The 21,564-nt window shown below is 36.0% G+C and overlaps 1 protein-coding gene across 10 annotated transcripts in view; it reads right to left on the bottom strand.

Annotated features, from left to right (window-relative positions):
• The window catches only part of OCIAD1 (OCIA domain containing 1), a 32,752-nt gene extending 17,331 nt beyond the window's left edge, over positions 1-15,421 (bottom strand). For 6 of the 10 annotated variants that reach the window (XR_013165876.1, XM_077136822.1, XM_077136816.1 and 3 more), the window contains exons 1-4: positions 15,131-15,308; positions 13,754-13,816; positions 13,223-13,303; positions 5,436-5,489 (exon numbers count right to left, since the gene is read on the bottom strand). Coding sequence is in view for 9 of the 10 variants with exons in the window: in XM_077136822.1 (XP_076992937.1) it covers positions 5,436-5,489; positions 13,223-13,303; positions 13,754-13,811 (193 nt within the window). In the remaining variant the exon portion in view is untranslated. The other 4 variants (XM_077136818.1, XM_077136819.1, XM_077136817.1 and 1 more) reach the window with 4 other exon arrangements.
• Positions 15,422-21,564: the final 6,143 nt, after the last annotated feature.

Genomic DNA, 21,564 nt, shown 5'->3' with positions numbered 1-21,564 from the left:
GAAGATCTTGAAAGCAGCAAGAGAAAAACAATCCATTACATACAAGGGAAACCCAATAAGACTTTGTGTAGATTTCTCAGCAGAAACCATGGAAGCTAGAAGACAGTGGGATGATATATTTAAAATACTAAAAGAGAAAAACTGCCAACCAAGACTCCTATATCCAGCAAAATTATCCTTCAAAAATGAGGGAGAAATTAAAACATTCTCAGACAAAAAGTCACTGAAAGAATTTGTGACCAAGAGACCAGCTCTGCAAGAAATACTAAAGGGAGCACTAGAGTCAGATACAAAAAGACAGAAGAGAGAGATATGGAAAAGAGTGTAGAAAGAAGGAAAATCAGAGATGATATATATAATACAAAAGGCAAAATGGTAGAGGAAAATATTATCCAAACAGTAATAACACTAAATGTCAATGGACTGAATTCCCCAATCAAAAGACATAGATTGGCAGAATGGATTAAAAAACAGGATCCTTCTATATGCTGTCTACAGGAAACACATCTTAGACCCAAAGATAAACATAGGTTGAAAGTGAAAGGTTGGGAAAAGATATTTCATGCAAATAACAACCAGAAAAGAGCAGGAGTGGCTATACTAATATCCAACAAATTAGACTTCAAATGTAAAACAGTTAAAAGAGACAAAGAAGGACACTATATACTAATAAAAGGAACAATTAAACAAGAAGACATAACAATCATAAATATTTACGCACCGAATCAGAATGCCCCAAAATACGTGAGGAATATACTGCAAACACTGAAAAGGGAAATAGACTCATATACCATAATAGTTGGAGACTTCAACTCACCACTCTCATCAAGGGACAGAACATCTAGACAGAGGATCAACAAAGAAATAGAAAATCTGAATATTACTATAAATGAACTAGACTTAATAGACATTTATAGGACATTACATCCCACAACAGCAGGATACACCTTTTTCTCAAGTGCTCATGGATCATTCTCAAAGATAGACCATATGCTGGGTCACAAAGCAAGTCTTAACAAATTTAAAAAGATTGAAATCTTACACAACACTTTCTCGGACCATAAAGGAATGATGTTGGAAATCAATAATAGGCAGAGTGCCAGAAAATTCACAAATACATGGAGGCTCAACAACACACTCCTAAACAACGGCTGGGTCAAAGAAGAAATTGCAAGAGAAATTAGCAAATACCTCGAGGCGAATGAAAATGAAAACACAACATATCAAAACTTATGGGACGCAGCAAAGGCAGTGCTAAGAGGGAAATTTATTGCTCTAAATGCCTATATCAGAAAAGAAAAGGCAAAAATTCAGGAATTTATCCATTTGGAAGAACTGGAGAAAGAACAGCAAGCTAACCCCAAAGCAAGCAAAAGGAAAGAAATAACAAAGATTAGAGCACAAATAAATGAAATTGAAAACATGAAAACAATAGAGAAAATCAATAAGGCCAGAAGTTGGTTCTATGAGAAAATCAATAAGATTGATGGGCCCTTAGCAAGATTGACAAAAAGAAGAAGAGAGAGGATGCAAATAAATAAGATCAGAAATGGAAGAGGAGACATAACTACTGACCTCACAGAAATAAAGGAGGTAATAACAGGATACTATGAACAACTTTACGCTAATAAATACAACAATTTAGAGGAAATGGACGGGTTCCTGGAAAGACATGAACAACCAACTTTGACTCAAGAAGACATAGATGACCTCAACAAACCAATCACAAGTAAAGAAATTGAATTAGTCATTCAAAAGCTTCCTAAAAAGAAAAGTCCAGGACCAAATGGCTTCACATGTGAATTCTACCAAACGTTCCAGAAAGAATTAGTACCAATTCTCTTCAAACTCTTCAAAAAAATCGAAGTGGAGGGAAAACTACCTAATTCATTCTATGAAGCCAACATCACCCTCATACCAAAACCAGGCAAAGATATTACAAAAAAAGAAAACTACAGACCAATCTCTCTAATGAATACAGATGCAAAAATCCTCAATAAAATTCTAGCAAATCGTATCCAACAACACATTAAAAGAATTATACATCATGACCAAGTAGGATTCATCCCAGGTATGCAAGGATGGTTCAACATAAGAAAATCAATTAATGTAATACACCATATCAACAAATCAAAGCAGAAAAATCACATGATCATCTCAATTGATGCAGAGAAGGCATTCGACAAGATTCAACATCCTTTCCTGTTGAAAACACTTCAAAGGATAGGAATACAAGGGAACTTCCTTAAAATGATAGAGGGAATATATGAAAAACCCACAGCTAATATCATCCTCAATGGGGAAAAATTGAAAACTTTCCCCCTAAGATCAGGAACAAGACAAGGATGTCCACTATCACCACTATTATTCAACATTGTGTTGGAGGTTCTAGCCAGAGCAATTAGACAAGAAAAAGAAATACAAGGCATCAAAATTGGAAAGGAAGAAGTAAAACTATCACTGTTTGCAGACGATATGATACTATACGTCGAAAACCCGGAAAAATCCACAACAAAACTACTAGAGCTAATAAATGAGTACAGCAAAGTAGCAGGTTACAAGATCAACATTCAAAAATCTGTAGCATTTCTATACACTAGTAATGAACAAGCTGAGGGGGAAATCAAGAAACAAATCCCATTTACAATTGCAACTAAAAGAATAAAATACCTAGGAATAAATTTAACTAAAGAGACAAAAAACCTATATAAAGAAAACTACAAAAAACTGCTAAAAGAAATCACAGAAGACCTAAATAGATGGAAGGGCATACCGTGTTCATGGATTGGAAGACTAAATATAGTTAAGATGTCAATCCTACCTAAATTGATTTACAGATTCAATGCAATGCCAATCAAAATCCCAACAACTTATTTTTCAGAAATAGAAAAACCAATAAGCAAATTTATCTGGAAGGGCAGGGTGCCCCGAATTGCTAAAAACATCTTGAGGAAAAAAAACGAAGCTGGAGGTCTCGCGCTGCCTGACTTTAAGGCATATTATGAAGCCACAGTGGTCAAAACAGCATGGTATTGGCATAAAGATAGATATATCGACCAATGGAATCGAATAGAGTGCTCAGATATAGACCCTCTCATCTATGGACATTTGATCTTTGATAAGGCAGTCAAGCCAACTCACCTGGGACAGAGCAGTCTCTTCAATAAATGGTGCCTAGAGAACTGGATATCCATATGCAAAAGAATGAAAGAAGACCCATCTCTCACACCCTATACAAAAGTTAACTCAAAATGGATCAAAGATCTAAACATTAGGTCTAAGACCATAAAACAGTTAGAGGAAAATGTTGGGAGATATCTTATGGATCTTACAACTGGAGGCGGTTTTATGGACCTTAAACCTAAAGCAAGAGCACTGAAGAAGGAAATAAATAAATGGGAACTCCTCAAAATTAAACACTTTTGTGCATCAAAGAACTTCATCAAGAAAGTAGAAAGACAGCCTTCACAATGGGAGACAATATTTGGAAATGATATATCAGATAAAGGTCTAGTATCCAGAATTTATAAAGAGATTGTTCATCTCAACAACAAAAAGACAGCCAACCCAATTACAAAATGGGAAAAAGACTTGAACAGACACCTCTCAGAAGAGGAAATACGGATGGCCAAGAGGCACATGAAGAGATGCTCAATGTCCCTGGCCATTAGAGAAATGCAAATCAAAACCACAATGAGATATCATCTCACACCCACCAGAATGGCCATTATCAACAAAACAGAAAATGACAAGTGCTGGAGAGGATGCGGAGAAAGAGGCACACTTATCCACTGTTGGTGGGAATGTCAAAGGGTGCAACCACTGTGGAAGGCAGTTTGGTGGTTCCTCAAAAAGCTGAATATAGAATTGCCATACGACCCAGCAATACCATTGCTAGGTATCTACTCAAAGGACTTAAGGGCAAAGACACAAACGGACATTTGCACACCAATGTTTATAGCAGCATTATTTACAATTGCAAAGAGATGGAAACAGCCCAAATCTCCATCAACAGAAGAGTGGCTAAACAAACTGTGGTATATACATACGATGGAATATTATGCAGCTTTAAGACAAGATAAACTTATGAACCATGTAATAACATGGATGGACCTAGAGAATATTATGCTGAGTGAATCCAGCCAAAAACTAAAGGACAAATACTGTATGGTCCCACTGATGTGAACGGACATTCGAGAATAAACTTGAAATATGTCATTGGTAACAGAGTTCAGCAGGAGTTAGAAACAGGGTAAGACAATGGGTAATTGAAGCTGAAGGGATACAGACTGTGCAACAGGACTAGATACAAAAACTCAAAAATGGACAGCACAATAATACCTAATTGTAAAGTAATCATGTTAAAACACTGAATGAAGCTGCATCTGAGCTATAGGTTTTTGTTTTGTTTTGTTTTGTTTTGATTTTACTATTATTACTTTTATTTTTTTCTCTATATTAACATTCTATATCTTTTTCGGTTATGTTGCTAGTTCTTCTAAACCAATGCAAATGTACTAAGAAATGATGATCATGCATCTATGTGATGATGTTAAGAATTAATGATTGCATGTGTAGAATGGTATGATCTCTAAATGTTGGGTTAATTTCTTTTTTTCCGTTAATTAAAAAAAAAAAAAAAAGAGAAGGGATAATTGGAGATGAAGGGATACAGACTGTACAACGGGACTGGATATAAAAACTCAGAAATGGACAGCACAATACTACCCAATTGTAATGCAATTATGTCAAAACACTGAATGAAGCTGCATGTGAGGTATAGGTTTTTTGTTTTTGTTTTTTTTGTTTTTTTTCTTTCTATTATTGTTTTAATTCTTATTCTGTTGTCTTTTTATTTCTTTTTCTAAATCGATGCAAATGTACTAAGAAATGATGAATATGCAACTATGTGATGTTATTAAGAATTACTGATTGTACATGTAGATTGGAATGATTTCTAATTGTTTTGTTAATTCTTTTTTTAATTAATAAAAAAAAAATAATAAGATAAAAAAAAAAAAAAAAAAAAAAAGAATCACCTTGAGTTTGTGGAAACAAAGAATCCTAGAATGCACCTCATACATTCGGATTTAGTAGGTCTGATGAGGTCAGTGAATTTACACTTCCAACAACTAGGTGACAGTGATGCTGTAGTTCACTTAGACCACATTTGCCTCTTACCTTCTTGCAAATCATCCCCTATATTTTCTTAATCCATACTGCTAACGTTGTACTGCAGGAGGATAACAAATTTTTAAACCAAGATATATGAAGTGAGTTGGTTCAAGGAAACAACTCTTGTGAGGCTGTAGAAATCTATCAACAATAATGTTTAATGTGATACATTACCACATTTATTTTACCTAAAAATCAGGAAAATAATATAAAATATGATATCCAAATTACTAAGATAAACCCAAAGGTTAAATACTTACCTTTACTAATTAATCCTTGAGTAATCAACATACTTGTTGCAGCCAAAGGCACAGCTGGGGAGAAAAAATTTATCAGTATTAACAAAAGGAAAAGATTTCATGTGAGTTCATTAGGATAGATATATGATTAAGAGTAAAATCATCTAAGAAGTATAGCCTAATTAAGATCTTTAAAAAAATACTTCCCATTTTTTAAAGTGGTACTGTATACTCAGAAAAATCAAAGTTAAATATACATTACAAAATATTAAACAACTTAATCTAAAAACCATTTAGAGTTTGGCTTCAAAGCAGTCATTCATTAAATCACCAGATAACACAGTAAACCCTTTTAAAAAGGTCAAGAAATTGAAGTTTACAGATGTTCAGTAATTTGCTCAAGGTCAGTTCAATGGTGAGTCCAGAATTCTGATGATATCTGTCTGATACCAGATCTCAAGCTTTTAAGCTCTATCTTACACTGTGTGAAAAGACAAGATAAATTTGTCTGCAATCATATTTTCTTCTAAAGCCAGTGAATTCCTTAAAACTATAAGAAATAATTTTGTCTATATACATATATATATGCATATTAACCCAGAGTACCCAAAACATAAATCCAAAACTCTCAAAATAATCTCAAAGGGGTTCATAACTTAAAATATAACTATGAATTACTGTTTTCTACATCAACACTGTCCATTAAAATTTTCCATGATGATGGGAATATACTACATCTGCATTTTACAAGCTAGTGTTAACATAGGAGGCTTGAGACTTCTATCCTTAGATACGGCTGCTTGCAAGGTTGGTCCCTGTCTAAACAGTTCCTTACACTGTATAAAGCCCTCCCTAAATAAGTGACTCACCGTGCCTAAACTGTATAAAAAGGGTTTATGCTGAACACCTGCTTTCCTTGTGGGAGTCTGGAATCTTCTACATGACCAGTCACCAGTTAAAAAAATCTTGGGTGTTGAGTCTCTAATGGACTTCCCTGGTAGATGACACTTCATATATGTTGTCCTAACTAGCTGCTGGAAGAATTAAGTATATCTTGTATGACTTCACTGGGAGAGGATTCTTGGGAGCCTGCACCTGATTTTCTCTGACTTTTCCCATGACCTTTTTTCCTGTGCAGATTTTGCTTTGTGTCCACTTACCATAATAAATCTTAGCCATGAGTATGACTATATGCTAAGTCCTGTGAGTCCTCCTAAGAAATCGCCAAACCTGAGGGAGATCATCAGGATCCTGAATATAGGGAGCCTCTAGCACATATGGCTACTGAGCACATGAATTATGACAAGTGTTACTGAAGAACTGCACTTTTTTTGCATGGACAGGCACGGGGAAACGAACCTGAGTCTCCGGCATGGCAGGTGAGAACTCTGCCTGCTGAGCCACCATGGCACCCCCAAGAACTGCATTTTAAATTTAAATTTAAATAGCTACATGTGGTTGGTAGCTGCCAAACTGGAGAATGCAGCCCAGGCAGTGAGCAGCATAAACATCCTGTAAAGGGTCAGAAGGTAAACAGAGGCTTTGTTAGCCAACCAGCCTCTGTCACAACTATTCAACCATTACTATAATGCAAAAGGATTCAGAGATAATACATAAGTGAACATAGTTTTTTTTCCAGTAAAACATTTTTATGGACACTAAAATACAAATTTCATATAATTTTACATGTCATAAAATACTAATCATCCTTTGATTTTTTCAACCATTTAAAAAAATGTAGAAACCATTCTTAGCTCAAAGCTATACAAAGAGATTTGGCCAATGGGCTATAGTTTGTTCAATTCTGCTCTACCCTGTACATAGGCAATTTAAGAACCAGAGTAATAAGTTAAAACATTTGAATTATTAGAGATTTCATGATCAAAATCCTTAACTCTGGAACAATGAAAAGAGCATTAGCTTTTCCATCAAACACAATTTGCAGAAACCCTAAAGTTTGAATCTTTGTTCTACTACTTACTAACAAAATTACCTTTGCCAAAAAATGGTTTCTTTAATCTTGGTTAAAATGCTTTCATGTATTATCATTTAGGGTTACTCAAAGGACAAATCACTTTTTAATTATAACATCAATACAATTTGCAATCATTTTTCTCTTTCAGCTTGACTCAAGAATTGCAGTATGAAGCACTGAAGAATCATATAAGGATAAAAAGCGACAAGATATACTTGTCCATCTCTATTAAGGGCAATGTTCTCCCCATTTCACCTTCTTCTTAGGCCAAGATAGTACTGATAGTATGATATAATAAGTAACAATCTTGCTAAGGAGATTCTATATCAGCTCTGTCATTTATCATTAGGTCATTGTATAATCTCTTAATTTCTCATGAAATTAAGGATAATGGATTAAACCTAAAGTCTCTTTTCAATTCATGTATTCTATTTTATGTATACAAAAAATAGTAAAACTGAAACTTTAGAGGTTATCAGGTCTTAATTCTATTATGGAATAAAATGATATCCAGAAAGGACAAGTCATTTGCCTCAAGCAACAGAGTTGGTTAGTTTGTGGCAGAGCTAAGATCAGAAGCTAACCCTCCTGACTCCCAGGGTGAGTGGTCTTTCCCACCGCACTAAGTGACTCCTATTTCAGAGTCTAACAAGTAAGTTGTATTAGGTCAGTTTTGCCTAATAAAATACCTTCTGCTGACGAGAAGCTATTTTGCATTATTAACATGGTCCCCAACCATATAAAATAAATACACCTAAAATTCCTTCAACTTTTCTTCCCTCATACTGGAAAATGCTACTGTAATTTCCTAAGTGTTTCCTATTGAAGTTTTCATTTCATTAATGACAACAGCACTACTTGCCATTTAATAAAAGTAGTTAACACACATAACACATCTATGGTGATTAATTCAATCACCATATAAACTCAATCCCTATATTATAAATAAGGAAATTGAAACATATATACACCAGGTACTTGCCCAAAATTTCACACCTATTATGTGACAGAGTTTAGAACTGAATCCAAATATGTGGGTTCCGGTCTATGCTCTTAACTACCACTTTACAGTCTCATTTGAAAACCGGTAGCACATATGTATGAAATGTTACTCATAGACTCTAAAAATGATGCATGAAACAAATATGAATTCACACATTTTTTCAGTAATTCCAAAGATTAAGAACTACTGTAATACATAATATCATTACACTGACTTTTACACAGATTCTTTCACTACCGGCAATATTTAGGCAGAGATAAAACTGCTTTTTTGGTCAGTATATGTGGTCTCAAATTTAAACACCTGGAAAAAATGTTAAACTTTAAGATTAACAGAAAGTGGATCAGAGTAGAAATAAACAAATTATCTTAAAGAAAGAGAATGGCGGGCGTGGAAGTGAAGTTCAGTGATAGAATTCTCGCCTGCTATGTGGGAGACCTGGGTTTGATTCCCGGTCCATGTACTTCCCAAAAAATAAACAAACAAGCCAAACAAACAAAAAAATAAAACAAATGGTACTGCAATAACGGGACACTCACATGGAAAAATAATGAAATGTGACCCCACCACACAGCATACAAAAAAAAAAAGAAAGAAAGAAAATGGCCCATAGAACCACAAGCCTAATTTTAAACCAGAATGAAAATATTTAACATACCTAAAAAATGTGTAGAAATTACTTAAGTACTTTTTCTATAAATTCCTAAACATTTTCATCATTTTTTTAAAAATCAATGGTCACAAGCTGATAATTTCAAAGTGAAATGGATTCTATTATACAAAAATATATAAATCTGTATATAAAACACACTGTATCCTTATTTGAAGATAAAAGTACAAAATTTCCTAATGTTCAAAACCACAATGCAATACCGTATCACTCATTAGGATAGCTATTATTAAAAGAATGCAGAAAAACTAGAACTCTTGTACACCACTGAGAGGAATATAAATGGCTCAGCCTGCGTGAAAAACAGTTTGGAGGTTTCTCAAAAGGGTAAATGTAGAATTACCATATGATCTGGCAAATCCATTTCAAGGGATATACCTAAAAGAACTGAAAACAGGAACTTGAACCGGGTCTTACACACAACAGCCCAAAATTTGGAAACAAACCAACTGCTCATAAACAAGTGAATGGTTAAACAAAATGTGGTATGTATGTATTTGTGTGTGTGTGTACATATAATGGAATATTATTTAACCAGAAAATGGAATGAAATTCTGGTAACATGGAACTAGAACTCTTGTACACCGTTGAGAGGAATATAAATGGCTCAGCCTGAGTGAAAAACAGTTTGGAGGTTTCTCAAAAGGGTAAATGTAGAATTACCATATGACCTGGCAAATCCATTTCAAGGGATATACCTAAAAGAACTGAAAACAGGAACTTGAACCGGGTCTTACACACAACAGCCCAAAACTTGGAAACAAACCAACTGCTCATAAACAAGTGAATGGTTAAACAAAATGTGGTATGTATGTATTCGTGTGTGTGTGTACATATAATGGAATATTATTTAACCAGAAAATGGAATGAAATTCTGGTAACATGGATTAACCCTGATATCACTGGGTCAAAAGCCAACACAAAAGGACAAAAACTGTATGATCTTACGTATATGAAATATCTAGAATAAGCATCACAGAGAAAGTAGATTAGAGGTTACCAGGGGCGAGGGGGAGGGGGAAATGGGGAGTAACTGCATAATGGGTAATAGAGGTTTTGTTTCAGTGACTGTGGCAGTTTGGAGCTGTATGTACGCCAGAAAAACATCCATTCCTGTGGGTATGAATCCATTTCAAGTAGGAACTTTTGATGAGGTTACTTCAGCTAAGGGTGGTCTACCTCAGTCAGGATGAGCCTTAATCTTATTACTAGAGTACTGCATAAGCAGAGTGAAATTCAGAGACAGAGAAAGCAAGAGGGAACAGCTAGAAGCTTAGCAGAATCAGGAAGAGAAGGGAGAGACTAGGAGATACTGCCATGTGTCTTGTCATATGACAGGTTAAGGGCAAGAATCACCAGCTAGCCCCCAAAATGCCAGTCTTTGGGCAGAAAACATCACCTTGACTTGGACTTTCTTTTAGGCCCAAATCAGAGAGCAAATAAATTCCCATTGTTTAACCCATCCCATCTCATGGTATTTGCTTGAGCAGCCTAGGAAACTACAACAGGGATAAAAACATTTTGGTAATGGATGGTGATGATGACAGAACAATATTTTTAATGTAATGAATACCACACTAAATTCTATACTTAAAAATGGTTAAAAACGGGAAATTTTGTATTACATATTTTACAACAACAAATTTTTTTTAAAAAATTCCTTTTGCATGACTATTAGTTCTTCTCTTGATTATTATATCCCAAATTCCCTTCGGCCTGTGATTATAGCCAAGGTTCTATGTCTTCAATGTTTGAAGACACCTAGGTTATCTGTTTTAAGAGTCAATCACTACTTATTAATACATTAACATTTTAGCTGCGTTAATGTCCTATAATCCAAGTATTTGTATACAACTAACAAGCTGTTTTTTAGCTTATCTTTATTACATGCCTTCTGACCCTCCAACTTGTTATTCTAATCTTTTTTAGCACTCAGCAATTACTTAGCTTTCTGTTGTTCATCATCTATCACAAGTCCTACTTATAACAGTCATGTTATAAAGTACCACATTAAAAAGGTATCCTACTTATTTAACACTACCTTTTAAATGCAGCTTTAGCATAGTGCTGTTACAGCTATTTAAAATGTTAAACATGTACAGCAGCATAAACTTATCAGCCAGAAACAAATCTGGACATCTGATCTGAACAATGTAATATCTATGCAGCCATTAGCCTAAAATTACAATGATCCCAAACTCTTTATCTACCGGACTTCCTTTTTCTTAATACCTTATTATCAACAGATGTGAAAATAGATCAGTTATCCTAGCTACTCTATGCAAACCCAAGAATAAACCTGTTGCTAGAATACAACTGAGTTCTCTGAAAAATTATTCTATGGGCCACGAGAATTTTTTAAAACTCCTTGAATCATAATCATGACCTAAAACAATTACATAAATGTATACTACCATTACCTAATCCCTTCAAATATTGCTGCTAGCTTAAAGTTTCTGTAATGCTCTGAATATGAGACTGAGGATAAAATGCAAGCAATTCCATCAGAGCTCCTAATCTTTTCTCAACTGTTCTTTCCCGGTCTTTGCTCATTTTTTTACCACCACTTGATTTATCCCCTTATTCACAGGTACTACCCAAACTTTGTCCCATCATTCCTAAATATTAAGCATGTGACAGTATAGTATTACCATTTTTATGCTTTAATCTCTACACTTAATTCCTTGATGTGTCAACCAAAGCAACGAAAAGATAAACCCTAATTTCACCTCTACACCCTTGTTTCCATTTCCATTTGCTTACAGATCTTCCATGAACTGAAAATATACAAAGTCCTTCAAATCATGTTTTAATCGGTAATGCCACCATTCTTCAGTCTCCTAACCTGGTTATTTTGAAGTTATTACCTGACTCTTACTTTTCCTTCATTGCCCCTTAGTGAAAACTACTGTAAAGTCCGGCAATGCGTCCTTTAAAAAAATCTTTCATTGCCACACCATCTTCTCGGGTCCAAATGACACTACCATCAACTAGATCTCAATGACTGAAGGCTGGGTTACTGCCACAAGCTCATAAGAAATTCCAAGTACAACCTCTTATTCTTCTGATACATCCTGGATACTGCCAACGAATCTTCCTTAAGAAAATTCATGTATCATCCCATCTGCTAAAAAACCTAACATATAAAATGAATCAAACTTTTAACTCCTCGTTATTAAATTTTATTTCCTACCAACAATATGCCTCTGTTCAAATCAGATCAGCTAGCCTAAAGGCTCTAGAAGAGATCATATTATTGCAAACTGTATGCATTTGCTCACTATTTCTTTCACCCACTTGCTGCCCCTCAACCTTTTTTTTTTCCCTTCTTTTAACTACAGTCCTACTAGTTGTTATGTCTTATTTGTGAACAAACCCTTTTTAGGTAAATCAATTCAAATTAACATATCTCTTCAAACAGTGTAGCCATGTACTTAATTTTTCTCTAATTACTTCACTCCTTGGCTTTGTCTCTACTGCATCATAAAACTGCTCTAAGACAAAGACTGTGTCTCATAAAACTTGTTTTTCAAGCATAGTACCCTACATACTATAAGCATAAATACCAGGCTGACTGATGAAACTATGTATCTTCCTTGACTGTTTAAAAGTGTCTTTTTAGAAAATTCTATCCTACTTTTTTTGTTAGAATTATCTTATCTGAAAGTACTGCAATTTCTAGGTACAGCCAGCACCAACGTTTTGATTATAAGTAAGTTTATGTTTTATGTGTTGCTTTCAGCATTGCCTTATTCAAAAAAATAAAATCTTCACATATAAAGTCTCTAGTCACAAATCAAAAGCTGGTAGTGTATTACCATTTCACACCGATGAAAAGGAAACTATCCAGGTATTATTATGTAATGGTTCAAGTGTAAGAATTAAAATCAAGACCTTGTTTCAGAGAACTGGCTTCAAATCCAGACAGCTGTGTAACACAAAGGAACTCATTTAACATCTTTAAACCTCAATTTCTTCATCTGTAAAGTGAGGAAAATAGTTTACCTTTTTGGATTGTTTTGATATAAACCATGCACACTCAATATAATCCCCTTTAACAAAAACTACACTATGCAAAAGTTTGCCATTTGTTTTTTACTGAATCACTGTAATTTCAGCTACTAAAGGTCGAATTATGTTGGTTAGAAAATTAAACTTACATCTGAACCAGAAGCTTTCTTCATTACATTCTGCGAAGACCCTTCTTTCTTCCTCAGTTGGAATATAATCAGCCCCTATATCTTTTTACCAAGGAAAATTGGAAAACATTAAAATACCCATATAAAAAAAATGAAATCTAAAAAAACAGCATACTTTTTTTTAAATTATAGTTCTCGGTTTACAGAAAAATCATGCAGAAAGCACAGAGTACCTGTATACCCCCCCTTATCGTTTTCCCTATTATTAACACTTTGTATTATTGTGGCTTCCTCTAAATATTAAGAAAACACACCCAATTTTTCTATCAAACAATGAAACAAGGACTGGCTACATAATGTGGGACACCTTGATCAAATTATCATTACAAAATCAAGATGGCAACAGCAGAACATTACACCTAGCATGGGGCCCTGTGTGAATGCACAGGTGTCACACCCATAAAGCCAGCCCTGCCGCTACCATCACTCAAGGCAGTGAAAATTTCTTTAGTGCAAAGTGCTTCTAATTACAAATACTTAATAGATAGTTACGGGGAATTGGTCTTGGAACTTCTGCATTCGGTTCTTGAAAATCAGCCCTCCCATTCATCTTTCCTGTATCAAAAACATTTATATTAAGATTATCAGATAGGTCAAACTAATAAAAGTTAAAACACAGTAAAAATACTAGTCCACAAACATTTGCAATAGTTGAAATAGTTGACAGTAAAAAATAGTCACCTAAATGAAAAAGTCACAGCCCTATAAATTAATCTAGAACTAACTAATCATGTTAGGACCTTAACTGAAAAATAATAATAGGGGCCTTGTAAGTTTTTGTCAACTGACTAGTATTAAATTAAGATAAGAAAGAATACTTTAAAAGTGGGCATACTTTTCCTCCTGAAGCTGGTTTGTTTCACATTATTCCATACTTTTGATCTTTTCATAAATTTATGCCCAATGAGTACGACAATACCCAGAATAAGAGTGGGAAAATCTTCAAAAAGTATTTCTGGGCTCCTGCTTTTAAAAAATAGTCATTAAGAAACATACAAACTCTTCCAGAAAACAACAGTTCAGAAAACTGGAGTAACAACGACATCATATTCTCTGTGGTGTAAAGGTAACAGCAAATTCTGTATCCTCCCAACTTTCCTCCCCAGAGACTTAGAACATAACAGGAGATTAAAAGTCCAGCATTTCAAGAATAAATACGTTTATTTTTTTCGTTTAGACTTTAAACTTTTTTATCTATGCCTCCGAATCTAAGAGACCAACAGAGTATATAATTGCGTGCTTTACAGAATATTTATATAGAATCTTAATTATTCCCATTTTAAAACACTTTTCATGAAAACGAAAAGTGACAATGAAGACAGCAACTGGGGTCTGAACATCACCGAAGGCCTGCTATGTGCCGGACCCTTAGCTAGGGAAAAGGTAAGCAAAACTCTTGGTTGGTGCCAGCAGAGTAAACTATTTACATCTTATACCAACTTTAAAAGAAATTAAAACCTTTTACTTTCTAAATTATTAGTATCCTAGAAACCCTAGAAAGACTCTGTCAAGGCCCTTCTAAACAGTATCACTTTAATCTCTTAATTCCAAAGAAAAAATGAATTCAACCCTTTTTATCTTATTATTGTCGATTTCCAACCTCAGCCTCCCCCCAACCATCTCAGCATCTCTAATCTTCGACCTGCCATTACAAACCTAGCAGCACCCCCGACACCGTCACTAAAAATTTCTTCTATCCACACCCCCCAAAACAATCCTTCGCCTCCCGGTCACCGGTACTCAAGAACGCGAGACCCGAAGTGCGATCAGTCCACCCTCACAATCTGGAAAATGGCGGAAGATGGGGGACAGGAGATGGGCGGAGGTGGTAAGTGGACAGACGGGGGACAGAACAGGGCTCTGCGTCACCTCACTCCCGGCGATCCGACACCGAGGGCCCAGACGCGACCCAAGAGTGGATACGAAAGGGTAAAAGGGCGCGGAAACCCGGAGGCGCGAAAAAGCGGGGAGGAGCGGCAGTAAACGACTACGCAGGCCAGAAGTCAATCAGAAACGGGCTCAAAATGACCGCGACCCGGATGCACTGTTGACCTACGTAGGAAATGACGTCAAAGCCTCCGGGCGCTGTCTAAAAACCAGCCGCCATAGAAGAGACGCGAGAGCCGGAGTCAGTCTGCCCCTCCCAACTGTACTCGTCCCTCCTCCCTCCCCATTTACGTCATGGCGATAAGGACTTTACTGCGGCTGCGCGGGTGTTAGCTACCGGCCTGGAGCCCCGCCTCCCTGCTCGGCTCTCGGGCATGGCGTGGTGACTTCAGGATGTAGTGACGCAGGTCCTATATTTTCCTCGTTCCGATCTGGCAGGAACGTTTTAAGCTTCTTTTGTCCCTTCGTTGAGCGTTACTGACATTTCTTGGGTTGTTGTTTTCAGACTTTTGATTCATCTCATTATTTTGATCTTTAGGCTAAGTAGTATGAACTTGGTTATCCGTGAGACCCTGTTTTTAGAGTCTAGTTTCTGACTAATCCGGAACCTCGAGCATGGTAGATTACCTCCATAAGCCTCAGGTTTATCGCATTTGAAAAATGGAAACACCTACTTCATAGAGTTGTTAGGATTAAAACAGCACAACATCCGGAAACGAGCTTAAGCACTCCTTGGTTCTCTTTATTAACGGGAGAGCCTACATTGCGGGATTCATGACTTCCCTTCACCAGACACAATCCTTTCATGCCCAACCAATCGCTATTTGTTTATTCATGTCACAAATATTTATTGAGTGCCTACTATAAGCCAGGTACTGAAAGTAACTGGTGATTCATTAGTGAACAATCCGAGTTCTATCCATTTCATCATATCTTAAGAACGTCTCGGCTTTCTCACTTCTTTCCTCAGCCCCCTGGCACCATCTTCAGTTCATCATCTTCACTGCCTCTAGAGCTGCCCCAGATGTATCTTCCCGAGTTAAGAGAGACAGCCTATAGTGGTTTATGTAAGCACAAATTTGACCCGTGGTTTCTTCCTTAGAACGTTTGATGACTCCCATCATGCACAAACTATAAAGCCTTTTGCAGCTTGGCCTCTGCGCCTTTTCAGCTTCACTATCTTCAAGTTTAATGTTCAGCGATATAAAACACAGCCCGCAGGTCTTTGCACTCACCTTTCCCTGTACCCAAATCAGCACACACCCACATACCCACACACGCACACACATACACACCTCCCCACACACAAAACTCGCCTCCCTACCTTTTCAAATCTATTGGTATTTCAGAGTCCTGCTTTTATATCACCTCTTCGGTGAATCCTACCGGAGCCACACCTCAGAGAATTAATCACTCCTCCTTTTATAGCACCTTATACACTTTTCTATCACTGCAGTGTAGTTCTCCACTGTATTGTGATTTTTGTCCCTTACCTCTGTCTCTGCTCCATTTGGACAGAAACCTGGGCATATAAGCCTGTATACTCTCAATATATCCCTGAGATAATCGGTATTAGTAATTAATATTCTTTCTTCTCTTATGCCAAGCTCTTTAAAGATCCAGGGCCTTTGCTGTTATTGTTGCTTCTTCTAGAACACTCTTCTTCCACTCTTCTTGTTTCAGGTTGCAGCTCAAGGGCACCATACCAAAAAAGCTTCCCTGGCCACCTAATTAAAGTAATATGACAGTCACTCTCCATGTTTCCTCGTTTTTTGTTTTCGTAGCACTTATCATGATCTAAAGCAATTATTAAGTTGTGTGTTTATCACTCGGTCTCTCGGCTTGCTAAAATAGAAGATCCATGAGAGCAGAAGCCATGTGTCTCTGGTTACAACTAGATTGCCATCAGTTCAAAGTGTCTGGCACATAGAATGAAATTGAAAAATATTTATTAAATGAATTTATTGAATACATTTTTAAAAGACGAGGAACAAGAGAAATTCAGAATACATTCTGGATGAGTTTTATGCTACAGCAAAATCTGCTTTATCCTTTCTTGCTGACTAGGTTGTAAAATTCCAGAGTCCATTTGTATCATATACTTTCTATTCATCAAAGTAGGTCTAGCATGTGACACAAGGTAGATATTGATGAGTTTATTTTCTGTTGCCCACTGATTCTCCAGCAATCAAGCCAATCAAATTCACTTTCTATTGATGAAAGGGCATGGTGTTCTTTCTGTAGGAACAGATAAGAGTCTAAAATTTTCAGGATAAATTGCTATCTTTGCCTTTCCCTATCTTGAAATGAAGCGTTAGTGAGTCCTTCGATATTTTAAGCAATGCAACAATCACAGAATTCAAATATAAGCTGGGTAAGAGCCAAAGTCTTACCGAAAGTTTTTTCACATGAAAGAAACAGGCTGCAGGATTTATTAGCCAACTCATCCTCAGACTCTTGGTGCTCTAATCTTGAATTGTGAGATCAGCAGAAATCAAGCTACTTGGATTAAATTAAATCAGCTCTTAGAAATACCTCCACTGAGTTAAGATCTAATGAAATGTCAGTGTAAGAAATGTCTGCTTGTTAACATTACTTTTTAAATTTTAATTATGAAGGAATGGTTCAGGGTACTTATGGATACGTATAAACAAAACTCATATGATAAATACCTCCTTGATTTCAGTCAAGAAAATGTTGGTTTTTGCATATGAACTCTTGAACTTTCAATTATGATTCAGCATATTTCCATTGTTACTCCACAATGGAAATATGTAGAGTAGCATAACAAATGGAAATATGTAGAGTAACATAACAAATATGTAGAGACTATGACTGATATGTTTACAATAGACTGTCCAATGCTTAGAAGAGGACATAGCACATTGCAGATGTTCAACAAATATTTGCTGCTTGAAATATAATGTCAAAGAAGCCAAGGGAAGAGAATGTCCAAAGAAAGAGAGAATGGGCAACCATGTCAAAGGCTGAACTAAAAATTATCCATTAAATATAGCAATAAGCTGGTTATTTATAACTTTTGCAAAAGTAGTTTCATTCGAATCTAGATTAAATGTGTTGAGAAAAGAACAGTTGAGGGTAATATGGAAACAGGGGTAGATTACTCTTTCCAGAAGTTCAGCTATTTGGAGAAAGCTAGACATAGGACAGAAGCTGATGGGGAAAATAAGGAATGGATTAAGGATTAGTTTTTATTCTTTTTTTTTTTTAACTCTATAGAGACTTGATTATAATTGGCAAAGGAAAAGAGCCAGTAGAGACAAGTTGAAAATACGATAAAGAGAAGAGAGGGTGTGGGGCGGGGTACTATTAATAGTATAAAGCAGACTTCGGGCTAGTATTACATGAATGTGTTATATCCGTAAGTTATTGACCAACTCAATCTTTTGGGTGCCTTTGGGCTTGTAGTTGCTTGCAGCCTGAGAAACCTTGTTTGGGGTCCTCTGAGGGTACCTGGCAGGAAAAAGGATTTAATGGCATGTCTCTGGATTTCACAAGTGAGAATTAAGGGGAACATTCAGCTCTTTCTTCTTCACTCTAAATCTTAGAAGGTTCAGCCTAAGAGCACACTGCTGCACATCATGAACAAGAGGCCCAAAGAACTGCTGGAGATGTTCTAGATGCCTAAGAAGCATGGTAGGCATCCCAAGGTACACCTGGTAGGGTGCTGGAACAAAGAGATAGGGCAGGGCCTTTGGCTGGTGCAGGTCCAATAAGTAAACCCAGGCAACAGGCCCAACTCTCAGATTTCAAGTAAACTGAACATGTCTATCCTTTTGGGCTTGATTTTTCCTTTTAGTGTGTCCAGGTCAGCTGCAGAAAAACTGCTTCTGCAATGCATGTGGATCCTACAAATTAGAGTGCTGTCGTTATTTTGCCATACTTGAAATCAAAATGTTCATTTGGATTAAAAATTCACAAGACATTTCTATGTTACATTTGTTAATGAAAGATAAGAAAGAGTTGTTAGAGTCTTTTAAATAAAGTTTCAATTGTAAATGTTGAATGGTTGTTACATTCAACATTTATTATTGCGGGAAACCAATAAGAATTCAAAGAGATCATTAAAATATCTTGGCCAGGAAATGTGTATAGCCATTTCAAATTTATATCTAATAATAAAGAGTTATGTTCAGAGACGCAAGCCCAACTTTAAAAATATACAATTATATTTTATTCAACAAAGTCAACATTTATTATCTTCCCTTGCATTTTGTACTTTTTTATTGTATAATATAACATATATACAAAGCAAAGAAAGAAAAAAGCAATAGTTTCCAAAGCACTCTTCAACAAGTAGTTACAGGACAGAACCCATAATTTGTCGTGGGCTACCATACCATCCTCTCAGATTTTTCTTTCTAGCTGCTCCAGAATATAGGAAGCTAGAAGGAATAAATATTTTTTTATCCACACAATTGCCTTTTTTTTCTTTTTTGTGAAAAATAAGATATATACAAAAAAGCAATAAATTTTCAAAGCACAACATTACAATTAGTTGTAGAACAGATTTTAGATTTTGGTATGGGTTACAATTCCACAATTTTAGGTTTTTACTTCTAGCTGCTCTAAGATACTGGAAACTAAAAGAAATATCAATTTAATGATTCAGCAATCATATTCATTTTTTAAACCTGTACTTAATTTTTATCACAATTATATACTATATATTTTTTATCAAGCTCTAGATAGATATACCAATCTCCTCCAGTTTACCCTGGTGAACTGCACAAATAATTGTAAGTTTTCTATGTGTAACATGATGTAAAAAATAGGTTAGAACCCATGGACATAGAGTTCCTGAGCAGGCAGAGAAAGATATCCCCAAATTAAGGATACTGGCAAGAGGATGGCTGAAATGATGTGAAATGGAATCAAAGTTGGATAAGGAAGAAGTAAAGGAAAATAAGGGTTAGGGATAAAGATCTGGAAGTCACCATGAAATCGAAATGTATGTGGGAGAACTGCAAGAATATGAGTATATGACCAGAAAGAGGAATATAAACATTTCATATTCATGGATTTACACCATGAAGTCTCTGTCATCATTAAAACGGAGGTGATGGTAAGTGACTGGGAAGAAAACAGTGTTTTGGGATGTTTGGGGGTTCTGAGCTAGTTTCACAGTTCGATTTCCTCCTAGGAATTTGATGATTTTACAAGAGCTGAAGCACCTCTACTTGAGAATGGAGGAAGGTAAATACCCATATTTTTAGAGCCCAGTTTAGTTAACCTAAATTTATTCAAGTATAAGATCTGATATAGATCTTTTATCAAAGTCCAGCACTTCTTGCAGAAACTCCAAAAAGGCTGTGTTGAATTTTTGGACTTTCTGCAGGATATGTATTCACTAGCAGATTTGACTTGGAGTGGCAGGCTTAGCCTCAGTAATCTTATAGACTCAGTCAGCCTCCCATATAGCCTCAATAATCTTATAGATTCAATCAGCTTGCCCAAATTACTTCAAATAGACAGATTTGTACAAATGAATTTTTAAGACAATTCCCCCAGCTCTCCCTTGCAACCAGATTGCCATTCTGGGTCTCTCCTACAAAAAATCTTGATCTGCCTCTGTATGAATTTCTTCTAGAGCTAGTTTGAGGATGCTTCAGAAATCTTGAAATCCTAAAATGCACGTGAATCTCATGCTTACACATATTTTCCTGGGTTGTATTTTGGCTTGGTTTTCCTCTTACATAAAAAGAGGTGAAAAGAAGCTTCAATAAATTTTTATGAAACTTACGTTTCTGCGTTAATGGGAACCAGAGAAGAAAATATTGATTAATAATTCTGAGATCCCAAATCATATAAAGTTATGAGACAGCACCTGCCTAGCACAGAATCCATGTATTAGTGTCCTATTGCTGCTCTGACAGATTGCCACGAATTTATTGGCTTAAAACAACACATGTTTCATCTGGCACGGTTCTGGAAATCAAAAGTCTAAATCAAGACATTGACAGGTCTGTCAATTCCTTCTAGAGACTTCAGGAGAGAATCCATTTCCTTTCCTTTTTCAGCTTCTGGAGGCAGCCTGTTTTCCTTGGCCCTTTATCCCTTCCTTGCATCACCCCAAATTCTTGTTTCCACCTTATATCTCATACTACTGATTCTGGCCCTCCTGCCTCCCTTTTATAAGGACCCTAGAGATTACATTGGGCCCACCACAGTAACATCGGATAATCCCCGTGTTGGTTTGAAGCTGTATGTACCCCAGAAAAGATCATGTTCTTAATGCTAATCCATTGCCATGGGTGTTTATTCATTGTGAGTAGGATCTTGACTTAAGATTTGACCCACCTTATTCAGCGTGGGTCTTAATCTTCTTACTGAAGTTCTTTATAAGAGGATAAAAGACAGAGAGAAGCTAAGAAATCCCAGAGAAGCTCAAAGAG

Source organism: Tamandua tetradactyla, chromosome 19, assembly GCF_023851605.1.
Source record: "Tamandua tetradactyla isolate mTamTet1 chromosome 19, mTamTet1.pri, whole genome shotgun sequence".
NCBI lineage: Eukaryota > Metazoa > Chordata > Mammalia > Pilosa > Myrmecophagidae > Tamandua > Tamandua tetradactyla.
The sequence above is the reverse complement of the archived record's forward strand: the minus strand, read 5'-3'. Positions and strand labels throughout refer to the sequence as shown.